Below are 12964 nucleotides of genomic sequence, written 5' to 3' on the forward strand. Positions count from 1 at the left end.
AGACTAAGCAGCTATGCCGACTTTATTTCAACTCGGATAAAGCCTCACCAGTCCTCTTCGCGAGGTACCCTCTACAATATGAGCTCTTCGTGGCTCCCGCGGGAGTTGGCAGCCAACGGACTGCATGGACGTCCTTGCCGGTCGAGCCTTTGAGGGCTCCCGCGCGAGTTGGTGACTTAAAGTCAGTAGTGTTGCCCCAGTAGGTCGAGCTCCCAGTAGCTTTTTGTAGGAGTGGGTGACCGGCGTCACTAACGAGGCTGATGCAGCGCAGTCGTAACTCTAAAGTGCCGAGCTAATAAAAGACCTCGGCACCACATAAGACCTAGTCGCCTCTTTGACATGGGCAAAATCAAGGGTAAGGAGAGTGGACTGCAAGTCACTCCCATAGCCCAAGGGCTGAAGTACCGAGCTGATAAAAGATTTCGGCACCACATAAGATCCAATCGCCTCTTCGACATGGGCAAAATCAAGGGTAAGGAGAATGGACTGCGAGTCGCTCCCAGAGCCCAAGGCTGCAAACACTTGGACTCTTCCGACCTGAGAAGCAAATTGGATCGATGCTTACGAGCTCATCGAATTAGTCATTCTAGGCCAAAAGGAGCAATCTACTCCCTTCGCCGAGTTACTTTCAGCTTGGGAGTGGGGGGGCAAATGATGAGGGCGGATTTGGCCCTCCAATGACATTGTGACACATGGCATCTCGGAACAACTAGGTGACATCCGGAACCACTTAGGCAACAACTTGCCTTAGCCAAGAGGATGGTGTCCCAGCTGTCGGCCTGGCACAGGCGCCGAACTGGCGACCTGGCACAAGCGCCGAGCTGGCAGCCTGGCACAGGCGCCGACTTGGTGACTTGGCACAGGCGCCGAATTGGCGACCTGCGAGACGTGCTCGCCAACAAATTCGGCATGCATATCCCAACACTCCCACGATCCTTGAGAGTTGGCCCACATACCGAACGATCCGGAGGGTGGTCAACATGCATGGCGGTTGCCTCCGAGAATATCAGACCACTTAGGCGACCTCTCGGAAATCTCGGGTACGGTGCGTGAAGCCCACGCCAAACAATGCCTATATAAAGGCACCAACCCCAATGGCATGGAGGGGGGCAAGTAAGCATATTCTAGCTCTCATACATTATGATTTTTAGCTCGCAGTCTACTATGAGAGTACTGACTTAAGCATCGGAGTGACCTCGCCGAGTTAGCCACCCTGGGTCCTCTGACATTGATTCCTTGTAGGTCTCTAAAGAATTACGAAGCTCAACAATCAATCCAGCTCGGCACCTAGCCTACCCCCATCTCGCCGCATAATCTACCTCCAACTCGGCCTAGTCAGCTCGGCACCTAATCTACCCCCTGGTCAGCTTGGCCCAATCAGTTCGGCACCTAACTTGCCTAGCTCGGCCCAGTCATTTCGGCACCTAACCTACCCAGCTCGGCCCAGTCAATTTGGCACCTAACCTGCCCAGCTTCGCTCAGTCAACTCGGCACCTAATCTGCCCCCAGCTTGGCATCTAGGTCCTCATCCAGGAAAAGTTCTCCACTTTGGCCTCTGAGTCATCGGCCACTTGGAAGCAGACCAAATGACGAGGTACTTAGCCAAAATTTGATTCAACAAAACCTATCACGGATAAGATTCTTAAATCTTAACAAACCAACTGAATGGAGAGAAAGATCCAATAGATTTGGCAATACTAGTTTTTGCAATCTAAGGTCGTGTTTAGTTGTTTGTATAATGAAAGAAAAAAATAAGCAATGTTTTAAAAACTGACCTGAAATTAGAACCATTATGGCCACCGGCTTTCGGGTTGACAGTTTGAACAAACGGCCTATTCTGACAAAAAAATAAAATAATTAAAATAATTAAAATAAAAAGCGGTCAAAAATCATTGAAAGGGTCAAACAACTCAATGGTTCAATCGCTTGGGTCAATGGGTCATTGATCAATTTAATGGTTTTTGACCAGGGACCGGATTTGGGTAAAACGAAACCGGTTGCCTGGATGGGTTCCCGGTCTGAATGGTCCAACCGTCCAGGTGTTCGAAAACATTGAAAAAAGTAACAATTTCTTGGCAAAATGATATTCAATAGGAAAACAGATCATGCTCTTAACTCCTTTCCAAACAAACACATGCATCTCTTTGAATTTAAATCAGAGAAGCTACCACGAAGGACGCGCGAAGCGAATGGGTCCATTTCAAAACAAAGCGTGGAGGGAACTCAACTCACAAAGAAGTACACGACAGCACACTGGACCGGTTTTTAATTCAGATTTTGCTCGGTTCAGACCGGCATATTTCGAACCACTTATAAGTCTCGGCTCGGATTTTCTTTTGTTGGGTCGGCATATTTCGATCCATTTGTTTTGTATTTGTATTACTGAACACTGATCAGATCCGATGTACCTGACCCGTTTCCTACCATTTTCGGGCTTCAAGGTCAGCCCAACTCATTGGTCCACCGTCGTCCTCAATGGGCATGGGCATGGGCTCTGACTTACTGTCTACGTCTCTGATTTATCCACCGAGGCACCGACCCATGTTTGTCGTTGCCGGCCAATAACTGTGATCCAGGCATCCAGCTCAGCCCAAAAGCCTTCAAACAATAAAAAAACGACGTTTTTCTAGCTATCCTGTCTTCTTCCCTCTCCGATGTCCGATCGATCAGTTGGAATTTGGAACTTCGGTACTCTTCCGTGTCCGCAGCTTCTCTGTCTCTATTCGCCGCTAATTGAGCTCAGCTTCCCCAAATCCATTGAAACCCTAGGTTTTCTTCCGCAGAGATGAATCTTTTCTACTCAGATAGATAGCAAGGTCAATCTTCGTCAATCGATTTCGCCAAGGAAAGAAAAAAGGAGGATTTTCTTTTATTAATTCATTGTTGTTGAGTAGAGAGAGAGATGGCAATTTTGTATGCTCTGGTTGCGAGAGGATCTGTGGTTTTGGCGGAATTCAGTGCGACGTCGACAAACGCGAACGATATCGCCCGAAAGATACTGGAGAAGATCCCGGGCACCAACGACAGCCATGTATCATACTCGCAGGATCGGTATATTTTCCATGTCAAGAGGACCGACGGCCTCACTGTTCTATGTATGGCAGGCGACACCTTAGGAAGTAAGCGTCTTGCTCTCTCTCTCTCTGGTTTTGATCACAAATCTTAAGGTGGTAAGAGTAAAAGATTTGAATTATAGGACTTCTCATTTGAATCATAGGACTTCTCAAGATTGCTTTGACAATTGGGAATACTATGATTTGTTATAATAAAAATTTGAAATTAAAGTAAAACATGAGCAAGTCTTATATGATGCGCAAATAGCACTGTATTCTTAGTTCATCAAACCCATGAAATATCAAGATATCAGGGCCTCACTCGAATATGATTTGTTTTTGATGACGATCAAAGTCACCAAATAAAGAGTGCTGACTCTAAAAGGCTCCTCGGACTGGGGCTCTGTGCGGATTGAAGGTGAAAACCTGCATACCAGAGGCAAGTCAGAGGGCCCGGGGTGGTATCCTGGGCTTGGAACTCCGACGCTTAATTTAGTAGCCTAGCCGAGCTGTCTTAGGTAAATCAAAGACAATAAATGCAGTTCACCAGTAAATGCAATCTACCTACCACGTTTTGGAATTTACGGAGACAACGAGATACTTGGTGAATCTTGTGAGACACGTCCAAGTGACTCGAATGACATGTCAAGGATACGTGGAGAAAGCCCAGGACCCACTATCTGACAGAGAGGGCAAGCGGAATAATTGGTGCAGATTGGGTGCATGCTATCTGATTAGACCAGCCCGGGACCCATTACCAAGCTTTGGAATTTACCTTTATATAGGTTGGGGGCACACGCTGTCCGCCAACGCATGGTGATGTGGAAGACACTTGGTAAATTTTTTTTAACAGCAACACAGAAAAAATTCATTGAATTAATAGAATGTGTATAACAAGAAGTTGTGGGTAGACAAAAAGTCCACGTAAACCCCACTAATTTTTTTTGATGAATCACATAAACCCCACTAATTGTAATACAGACTCAAGCTTAACCCAACAAAGTAATTCATTATAGTTACAAACAAGTCCCAAAGGGAGTTCACATCTCTACCCCACAAGGGGCCGCCCCACAACGTCTCACAGCACATCCCCGCCGTGTATTGGAAACATTTTCCGATAATGACATCATCATCATCAGTTCTAGTACATTGTCGGGAGATACTCTCAATACACAGTGGGGATGTGCTGTGGGACGGAGATGTGAACTCCCCCAAAGGAAGTCCCACTATCTATAATATAGCCCAGAACATAGATTGCCTTTGAACTCCTTGCTTAGCTAGACCATCAGCTATGCTATTAGCTGATCTCGTAATCATCTTATGTGAATTTCCATATCTTTAGAAGCCTGCTTAAAGTGCCTGAACTCATTTCTTAATCTCCAGATTGCTCCTTCCTCTTTTTTCAGCCAGTTTACAACAACTTTTGAGTCCCCTTCAATAATCAACCTGTTAATCCCCAACTCTTTAGTTTTTTCAACACCAAATATTGCTGCATTCAGTTCTGAATTTACCACATCACCATGCTGGATAGGGCTGGAAAACATAGCAATGATATTTCCATTCTCCTCCCTTATTACCCCACCAATGCCCAAAGGTCCAGGGTTCCCCAAACAACTACCATCAAAGTTTAGTTTCTTCCACCTAACATCCGGAGGGGACCAAAATTCAGTTACAATAGGTCTTCTAGAAGCAATTGCTCCCCACGATCTGAAGAAACCATCTGTTTTAAAATCTGCAAATATTTTCGAAGTTTTCACTCAGTGTGCCACTCTTATAGTTATCACTTCAATCACAGCATCTCTACCTCTTTCCTTATCATCAAATATCCTTTGATTTCTTTCCTCCCAGATTGTCCAAGCCATTGCTGCTCTAGTGCATTTTCCCATCACTTTGCCTCTCCTTTTAGAGCACCTGAATATGTTAGAGCTAAAAAGATCTTCCAGATTAGCAGGAGGATTCCAACTGCAACCAAACAAAGAGGAAAACCACTCCCAAATAAAATTAGCAAAAGGATAGGAGATAAAGAGGTGAAAAGCAGTCTCACCATTCAGCTTACATAAGGAGCACCAGTTTGGGAACAAGCACCACTTTGGTCTTTTTCTCTGAAGCAAGTCACAGGTGTTGGTGGAAACTATGGAAAACTTCCCAACAGAAAGCACTGACCTTAGGAGGGATGGGCCGAAACCAAATCTCCTTAACATGGAAAGAAGGAGAGGAGGAAGTGGCAACAAGAGAGTTCAAGAAGGATTTGCAAGAAAAAGAACCTGACTGATTGAGGGCCCAGACTCTAGAATCTGAAACACTATCCCCCAAAACTACTGAATTCAACAAGTCAACCAAGGTAGAGACACTAGAAATTTCAAATTCTCTTAGATTTCTAGTAAAACCCAAATTCCAACTCAAGTTTGAAGAGGAAGAGGATGAGCTGATAAAATCACTAATAGGTTTACCCTTGAGTCTGGAAAGAGCAAAGAGAGAAGGGAAGACTCTGACAAGGGGGAGTACCCAATCCAGATGTCCTCCTAGAATCTGATTTTCTGACTCAAAGCCAAGTCATACCTTATATGGGGAAGAAACAAATGAAGAATGTCATGGATAGCCTTCCAGGGTGCAGCCAAGGTAGCTCTCTGCTAGTAGCCCACATCCCAATCATTGCTTGATTGCCCATGGATACTTACTTGAAATAACTTTAGTCCACAATTTCTCATTTTCTTTAAGGAACCTCCAAATCTATTTACTCAAAAGAGCCACATTTCTCAGTTTTTCATTTCCAATTCCCAAACCCCCTTCACCTTTCAATTGCTTCACCTTCTCCCACCTAATCAAATTCTTCTTATCACAGCTTGAGGCATTCTAAAAAAGACTGGAAGATTCGCCAAGGTGAATTTGATCAATGTGATTTTCCCTTCCAAAGAAACATAATTCCTCTTCCAACTTGCCAATCTTTTTTCAAACCTTTTTACTACTGGATTCCAAAAATTGACTGACTGAGGGTTTCAACCAAGGGGCAATCCTAGATAACACAAAGGCCAATCTCTAGTCTCACAACCCAATAATGCAACCAAATCTCTCAACTCACTCTCTTCCAAATTGATGCTAGCCACTAGGCTCTTAGACCAGTTGATTCTCAAGTTGGAGATCCTTTCAAACAAGTTCACAACTAATTTCAAGTTTTCCACATCTTCACTGCTCTCCCCTTCACAGAAAATCAGGGTACCATCTGCAAACTGCAAATGTGAGACCAAAACTCTATCTCTCCCTACTGACCAACCTTTGATCAGTTGCATAGAGTTAGCCTTTGAAATCAGTTTACTCAAGACCTCAGCTACCAAAGTAAATAAAAAGGGAGAGAGTGGATCTCCTTGTCGAAGGCCTCTATTCCCTTCAATGAAATCAACTACAGTGCCATTCACTAGAACAGAATAGTGACTTGTTTGCAAGCATCCTTTGATCCACTTACACCTTAAGTTCCCAAAACCACACCTTCTCATTATAGTGATCAAAAAGTCCCAATCCGCAAGATCATAGGCTTTCTCCAAGTCCAACTTTATTGCCACTCCCTTCCTCTTTAACCTTTTTTGAGCCTCCACACCTTGGACGAAGGCCCCTTGGTATTGGGAGATGAGAGAGGGAGCACCTTTTTAAGCCTCAGAGAAAGGACCTTGGCAATTACCTTATAAATACTGGCCACTAAGCTTATAGGTCTGAAGTCTCCTGGCTGGGTGGCACCTTGCTTCTTTTGGGTCAAAGTTAAGAAAGTTGAGTTCCACTTCTTTGGAATCAAAGCTAAGAAAGTTGAGTTAATCCCTGGATTGATTACTCCCTTTCTATGGAATTCCCTAAACACTTTCATCAAATCATTCTTAATTATCTCCCAACAATCTTGATAGAAGGCCATAGTGAAACCGTCAAGCCCAAGAGCTTTATATCTATCCATAGAAAAAATGGATTCCTTAACTTCATTTTCCTCAAACCTCTTCTCCAAGGCTTCCACTTGATTCTCTTCCAAACTCCCCCATTCCAATCCTCCCAAACCCCATCTCTCTGTGATTGGCCTACCAATTATTGATCTAAAATGATCAGCAAAGGTTTTAGCAGTTTCTTCTTGATTTGTAATTTCAGTCCCCCCCATTACTAAAGAAGAAATTAAGGCTATGTTTGGTTTGAAGGAAAAGGTAGGGAAAGGTAAGGAAACCTATACAAGATTTGTAAAGGTTTCCCTACATTTCCCTACCTTTTCCTTCAAACCAAACATAGCCTAAATTCTTCCTCTTTCTGCAATTTGCTAAAGCACGAAAAAACTTAGTGTTGCCTTCGCCTTCTTTAATCCATCTCTCTCTTGATTTTTGCTTCCAACTAATTTCCTCTCTCAACAAGGTATCCTCTAATTCCTTCTTCAGAGACCATCTTCTTTCTCTATCATGACCTTTTATCACACCTTGGGGCTCTTTCTTGTCAATTTCCTTAATTTGTGCATCAGGCTGCCATTTTCTCTTCTAGTCTTCCAAACTTCACCCTATTCCATTATTTTATTTCCCCTTTCAATCATTGTAACTTCCTCAAAAACTTTTGCCCTTCCCATATAGGTTGTGGCACATGGGGATCCCACCACTCCTTCACCTTTGTCTTAAAATCCGGATGGGTGAGCCACATGTTCTCAAACCTAATGGGAGAAGGGCCTCCCTCAATGGCTCTTTGAAACAAGCAGATTGGCCAATCATTTTTTGTGACTCTAGGTAATGATTTTCCCCTCAACTCCTCCCAATGTTCTTCCCAATCAGGAGATATTAAAAACCTATCCAGTCTTGAGCAAATTGGGTTAGCCTGGAGATTGGACCAAGTGAAACAGGATTGACCTAGTGGGAAGTTTCTTAATTCAAAGTCCTCAATAAAGTTGTTGAATTTCCTCATACTCGAGGTAACTCTCTGTCTTCCTCTAATTGATTCATCCACATATCTTATCACATTAAATTCACCTCCTAAACACCAAGGTTCTTCCCATAGACCTCTAACATCAGCTAATTCTTCCCACATCATGTTCTTTTCTCTATAGGAATTTGGCCCATAAACATTGGTAAGGACCCAATCAAAGCCATTCTGATTATTCTTCAACTTCACTGAGACTAAAAATCTTCCCATTAGCTCTTCATAATAAGAAAACATATCTTCCTTCCAGATTGTTATGATTCCCCCAAAAGCACCCCAAGCTGGTGCATAGCACCATTGACAATTTCTTTCTCCCCACAAACTCCTAACCCACTTCCTATCAACCTTCCGAGTCTTGGATTCCTGGATCAGAACTATATCTAGCTTTTCTTTCTTCAACATCTCCATAATCAACCTCCTTCTTGCGGCACTTCCTAGCCTCCTAACATTTCAGCTGATGATCTTCATTGAACTAATTGAAAAACCCAAACCACCCTTTCTTCCTAAAAGCCTCCTTTCCTCCCTCCCCCCCAACACTAAACTCTTTGTCCCCTTCAACATCATTGTTGAGTTGGGCCAGTTTTCTAGTTATTGGTCCTAGTTGTTTTTTATTCTTATTTTAAGTTATTAAGTTAGGAAGTTGTTGGGCTTTAGTCCCATTAGTTTATGTTTTTAAGTTGTGACTGTTCAGCTACTTTAGTAGCCGCCTTACTAAGGGCATTCTTGTAATATCTCATTCTTTAAGTTAAGTATAAATTATAATGAGGGGTTGGCGGCCAGAACTAATTCAATTCTGGTTGACTCCCTACTCTTTTCTTCTCCTCTTTTCTTCTCTACTACTGAAACCCTTCATCTTCTTCTTTCTCTTCACAAGGAAGTCATCTAAATCTGCAATCAGTAATTTCTACTTGGTATCAGAGCAGGCCAAAGGTTCCTTGAGTTGTTTTCTCATGTAGCTCTAGATCGGCCAACTGCAGGGTGATTTAAGAGGCTGATCAAAGATCTCAGGTAAGCCTAGTTTTTGGATTTTTTGGTGGATCTGTTTGCCCTGTAGCTGGTCTAGGGTTTCTCATCAAAATCAAGAAAAACTAGAGAAAGGGAGAGAGTATTGTTTCTATTGGACTCTTCAATTTTGACCAAGGAAGTGGCGCCCTAATTTTTTAGGGTTCCTTGGAGTTTTCTGTAGGGGGCGGTTCAAGTCCTACCTGATTTGGAGGCTTCTGGAGAGAGCGGCTGCCTCTTCTCTCTCTTCTCTCGTCCCGTAGAAAAGGAATCTTTTGTGGGAGGACTATCTAGGGCACCAGAAAGGTGTTGTTGGTTCCAGAAGTGTTTCCTTTGATCTTCTTGCATATTACAATTTTTTTTTTTTTGCACTTTTTGAGAAGCATGAAGGGTCACAGAGTTAAAAATAAGCCCGGGAGTGAAATGGGACCAGTGGGAGGAGGTGCTGGAGATCTTTTTGGGACTGGGACCATTACTACAGTTAAGTTGGATGGTTCAAATTACTTAGAATGGTCACAATTTGCAAAGATGGCCATTGGCGCTCGTGGGAAATTAGGGTATATCATTGGTGAAGAAGTGAAACCCGAAACTAGCAACTCCCGGTGGGTACAGGAGAATTATATGGTGATGACTTGGTTGTGTAATTCCATGTTGCCCCATATAAGTAAAAACTTTTTATGGGCAAATACAACTAAGGAAATATGGGATGGGGTTGCAAAAACCTATTCACAGAGGAAGAATGTTGCTAGGACTTATCAGTTGAGAAATCAAATTAGTGCTACAAGGCAGAGAGATAGACCTATTGCAGCTTATTTTTCAGCCCTTAAGACCCTGTGACAGGAGATTGACCATTTAGAGAGATTTGCTTGGGATACCACTAAGGATGCTGCTACCTATCAGAAACATCTAGAGAAGTATAGGGTGTTTGAATTTCTTGCTAGCCTTAATCCTGAGTATGATATTGCAAGACAACATCTTCTTTCCAGGGACAGTGTTACCCTCTCCCAGGCATATGCTTTTGTGTTAGGGGAGGAGAGCAAGAGAGATGTGATGATGAAAAATCCTGTTTTTGATCAGCCAGCCATGGTGAATACTGTGAGACCTAAACAAGGTGGAGATCGGAGTGGCAGTGAAATCAAGAAGGAAGATAAAAGAGATCTGATCTGTGATTACTATAAGAAGTTTAAACACACAAGAGATACTTGTTGGAAGCTTCACCCACATCTTGTGTCGAATAGCCTGAAAAATAAGAAGGGAAATGCTCACATGGCAGTCACTAGTGACATTCCGACCCCTCCTACTACAGCTGCTTTGGAGTCTATTGCAGCTGCTGCAGTAAGGGCCGAACTTGAGAGGTATGGGCAGCTTCTGAACCAGCGGGATACAACCAATTCTAGTTTAGCAGTAGGCGGATAGCAAGGTACAGGTGGTACTGGTGGAGTTCACTCTACTTCCTTTGCTCACACAGGTAGTTCACACGTCACTGCAAATTATGTTTCTACTTCAGGTAAGGAGGGACCTCCTTGGATTATAGATTTTGGAGCCTTAGAGCACATGACACATAGCTCTACTATTTTTTCCTCATACCAGCTCTGTTCTAGCAGAGATAAGGTCTCTACAGCTAATGGATCCCATGTTCCCATTGCTGGTGAAGAAAACTAAAGAGAGGAGAGCTTGAGAGTTCGGCAATGAGGGTCTAAGAATGAGAGTTTCGAACCTACTCTCTCTCAGCACCCTAACACTATTTTATTAAGATATATTTGAATAATTACAAGGAGGCCCTTAGTAGGGCAAGAATTTACGAAGAACTTAATATAGACAGGATGGGCCCAGAATAAGGCCCATTACAGAAAAACATAAATAACAAGAAAGAATAAACAACCTATGGGCCATTCGGCCCATCTTCTCTACACTCCCCCTCAAGCTGAGCATAGATGTCAATCATGCCAAGCTTGCTGGTATCATGCTGAAGTTTTGCCTTGGGAATGCCTTTGGTGAGAAGATCTGCCAACTGCCCTTCAGATGTGATGAAAGGAAGACACACTTCACCCGAAGAGACCCTTTCCCTAATGAAGTGTCGATCAACTTCAATATGCTTGGTTCTATCATGTTGCACTAGGTTGTGAGCAATGTTGATGGCAGCCTGATTATCACAGTACAACATCATTGGCTTGTCATATTCAACTCCAAGTTCTTCCATCAATGATTTTAGCCATAATAATTCAGAAACTCCATGTGCCATGGCCCTGTATTCTGCTTCAACAGAAGACCGACCAACAACCGATTGTTTCTTGCTTCTCCAAGAAACAACATTACCAGCCACTAAGCTGCAATACCCAGAAGTAGATCTTCTGTCATCAATGTTTCCGGCCCAATCAGCATCGGTGTAGGCTTCAAGTTTCATATGACCATGCTTGGCAAACAAAATACCCTTTCCTGGGGAGCCCTTCAAATAACATAGGATTCTCTCTGCTGTTGCCATATGAGTGTCTCGGGGAGCATGCATGAATTGGCTAATGCAACTGACTGCATATGCAATATCTGGCCGAGTCATGCATAGGTACAAAAGTTTCCCAAGAAGTCTCTGAAAGACTCCTTTGTCTTCTAACAATGTCCCTTCTGAGGCTGAGAGTTTATGACTCATATCAATAGGAGTAGCAATTGGTCTAGCACCCATCTTTCCAGTTTTAGAGAGCAAGTCAAGAACATACTTCCTTTGGGAGATAAAAATCCCATCCTTGGATTGAGCCACTTCTATGCCAAGAAAGTATCTCAATTCCCCCAAATCTTTAATCTCAAACTCTGTATGGAGAAAAGATTTTAGATCATGAATTCCTGAAACATCATTACCAGTCACGTCAATATCATCTACATACACAATGAGGTATACTGCTAGAGGTCCACTCCTCTTCACAAAAAGAGTATGATCGGACTGTGTCTGCACATAACCAAAGTTAACAAGTGCTGTTCTAAATCTCTCAAACCATGCTCTAGGGGACTGTTTTAGTCCATAAAGAGATTTCTTCAGCCTGCATACCTTCCCTTTCATATCAGTTCCATACATCCCTAGAGGAAAAGACATATAAACCTCCTCATGTAATTCACCATTCAGAAATGCATTCTTCACATCCAATTGATAAAGGGGCCGTCAAAGTGAGCAGCTAAAGATAGAAGAACCCTCACAGATGTCATCTTGGCAACACATGCAAAGGTCTCTAAATAATCAATCCCATATGTCTGTGTATAGCCTTTTGCAACCAGCCTGGCCTTGTACCTTTCAATGGTGCCATCAGCTCGGTATTTGATAGTAAAGACCCACTTGCAACCGACTGGATCCTTCCCTTCAGGCAAATCCACCACTTCCCATGTGTCATTCTTGTGTAGGGCATCGATTTCAGATCTCATAGCATCCCTCCATTTTGGAATCTTAAGAGCTTCTAACACAGACCTGGGAATAGGATGAGAAGCAACAGAAGAGAGATAGGCAAAGTATGAAGGTGAAAGCAAACTGTAAGAAAGGTGCTTGGAAATGCAGTGGGCAGTGCACTTCCGTTTTCCTTTCCTAACAGCAATAAGAATATCAAGGTCAGGGAAGGATGACTTCAAAGGTGCTGAAACAGTAGCTGTTGTCTCTTCTGTGACTGGAAGTGTATGAGGCTCATGTGTTGTAGGAGAAACAACCAGCACATTTCTAGATCTTTGCCTTTGATACACCTTGGGATTGAGGATAGGACGATGAGGTAGAGTACTGGGACAAGGAGAATGGAACGACTGATCCACCCTTGATACATTTGAAGGAGAAGTAGACACATCAAGAGACTCAACAGGGACAAGAAAAGGAAGAGCAAACACCTGTGACAAATCCTCCCCCTGTGGACAATGTCCTTCTGGAGAGGAACCATAAAAGGGGAAAAGCTCATCAAAGGTGACATCCATTAAGATATATCGATTGCCAGACTTTGGATCAAAACAACAATAACCCT

At 43.2% G+C, this 12964-nt stretch overlaps 1 protein-coding gene across 1 annotated transcript in view; it reads left to right on the forward strand.

Annotated features, from left to right (window-relative positions):
* Positions 1-2553: 2553 nt before the first annotated feature.
* The window catches only part of LOC104586135 (vesicle-associated membrane protein 711-like), a 34946-nt gene continuing 24535 nt past the window's right edge, over positions 2554-12964 (forward strand). The window contains exon 1 of the mRNA XM_010243279.3: positions 2554-3119. Within this exon, the coding sequence (XP_010241581.1) occupies positions 2903-3119 (217 nt within the window). The 5' untranslated portion in view covers positions 2554-2902. The remainder of the gene's footprint in view (positions 3120-12964) is intronic.

This window comes from Nelumbo nucifera, chromosome 2 (genome assembly GCF_055504915.1).
Source record: "Nelumbo nucifera cultivar China Antique chromosome 2, China Antique-T2T, whole genome shotgun sequence".
NCBI classification, from domain to species: Eukaryota; Viridiplantae; Streptophyta; class Magnoliopsida; order Proteales; family Nelumbonaceae; genus Nelumbo; species Nelumbo nucifera.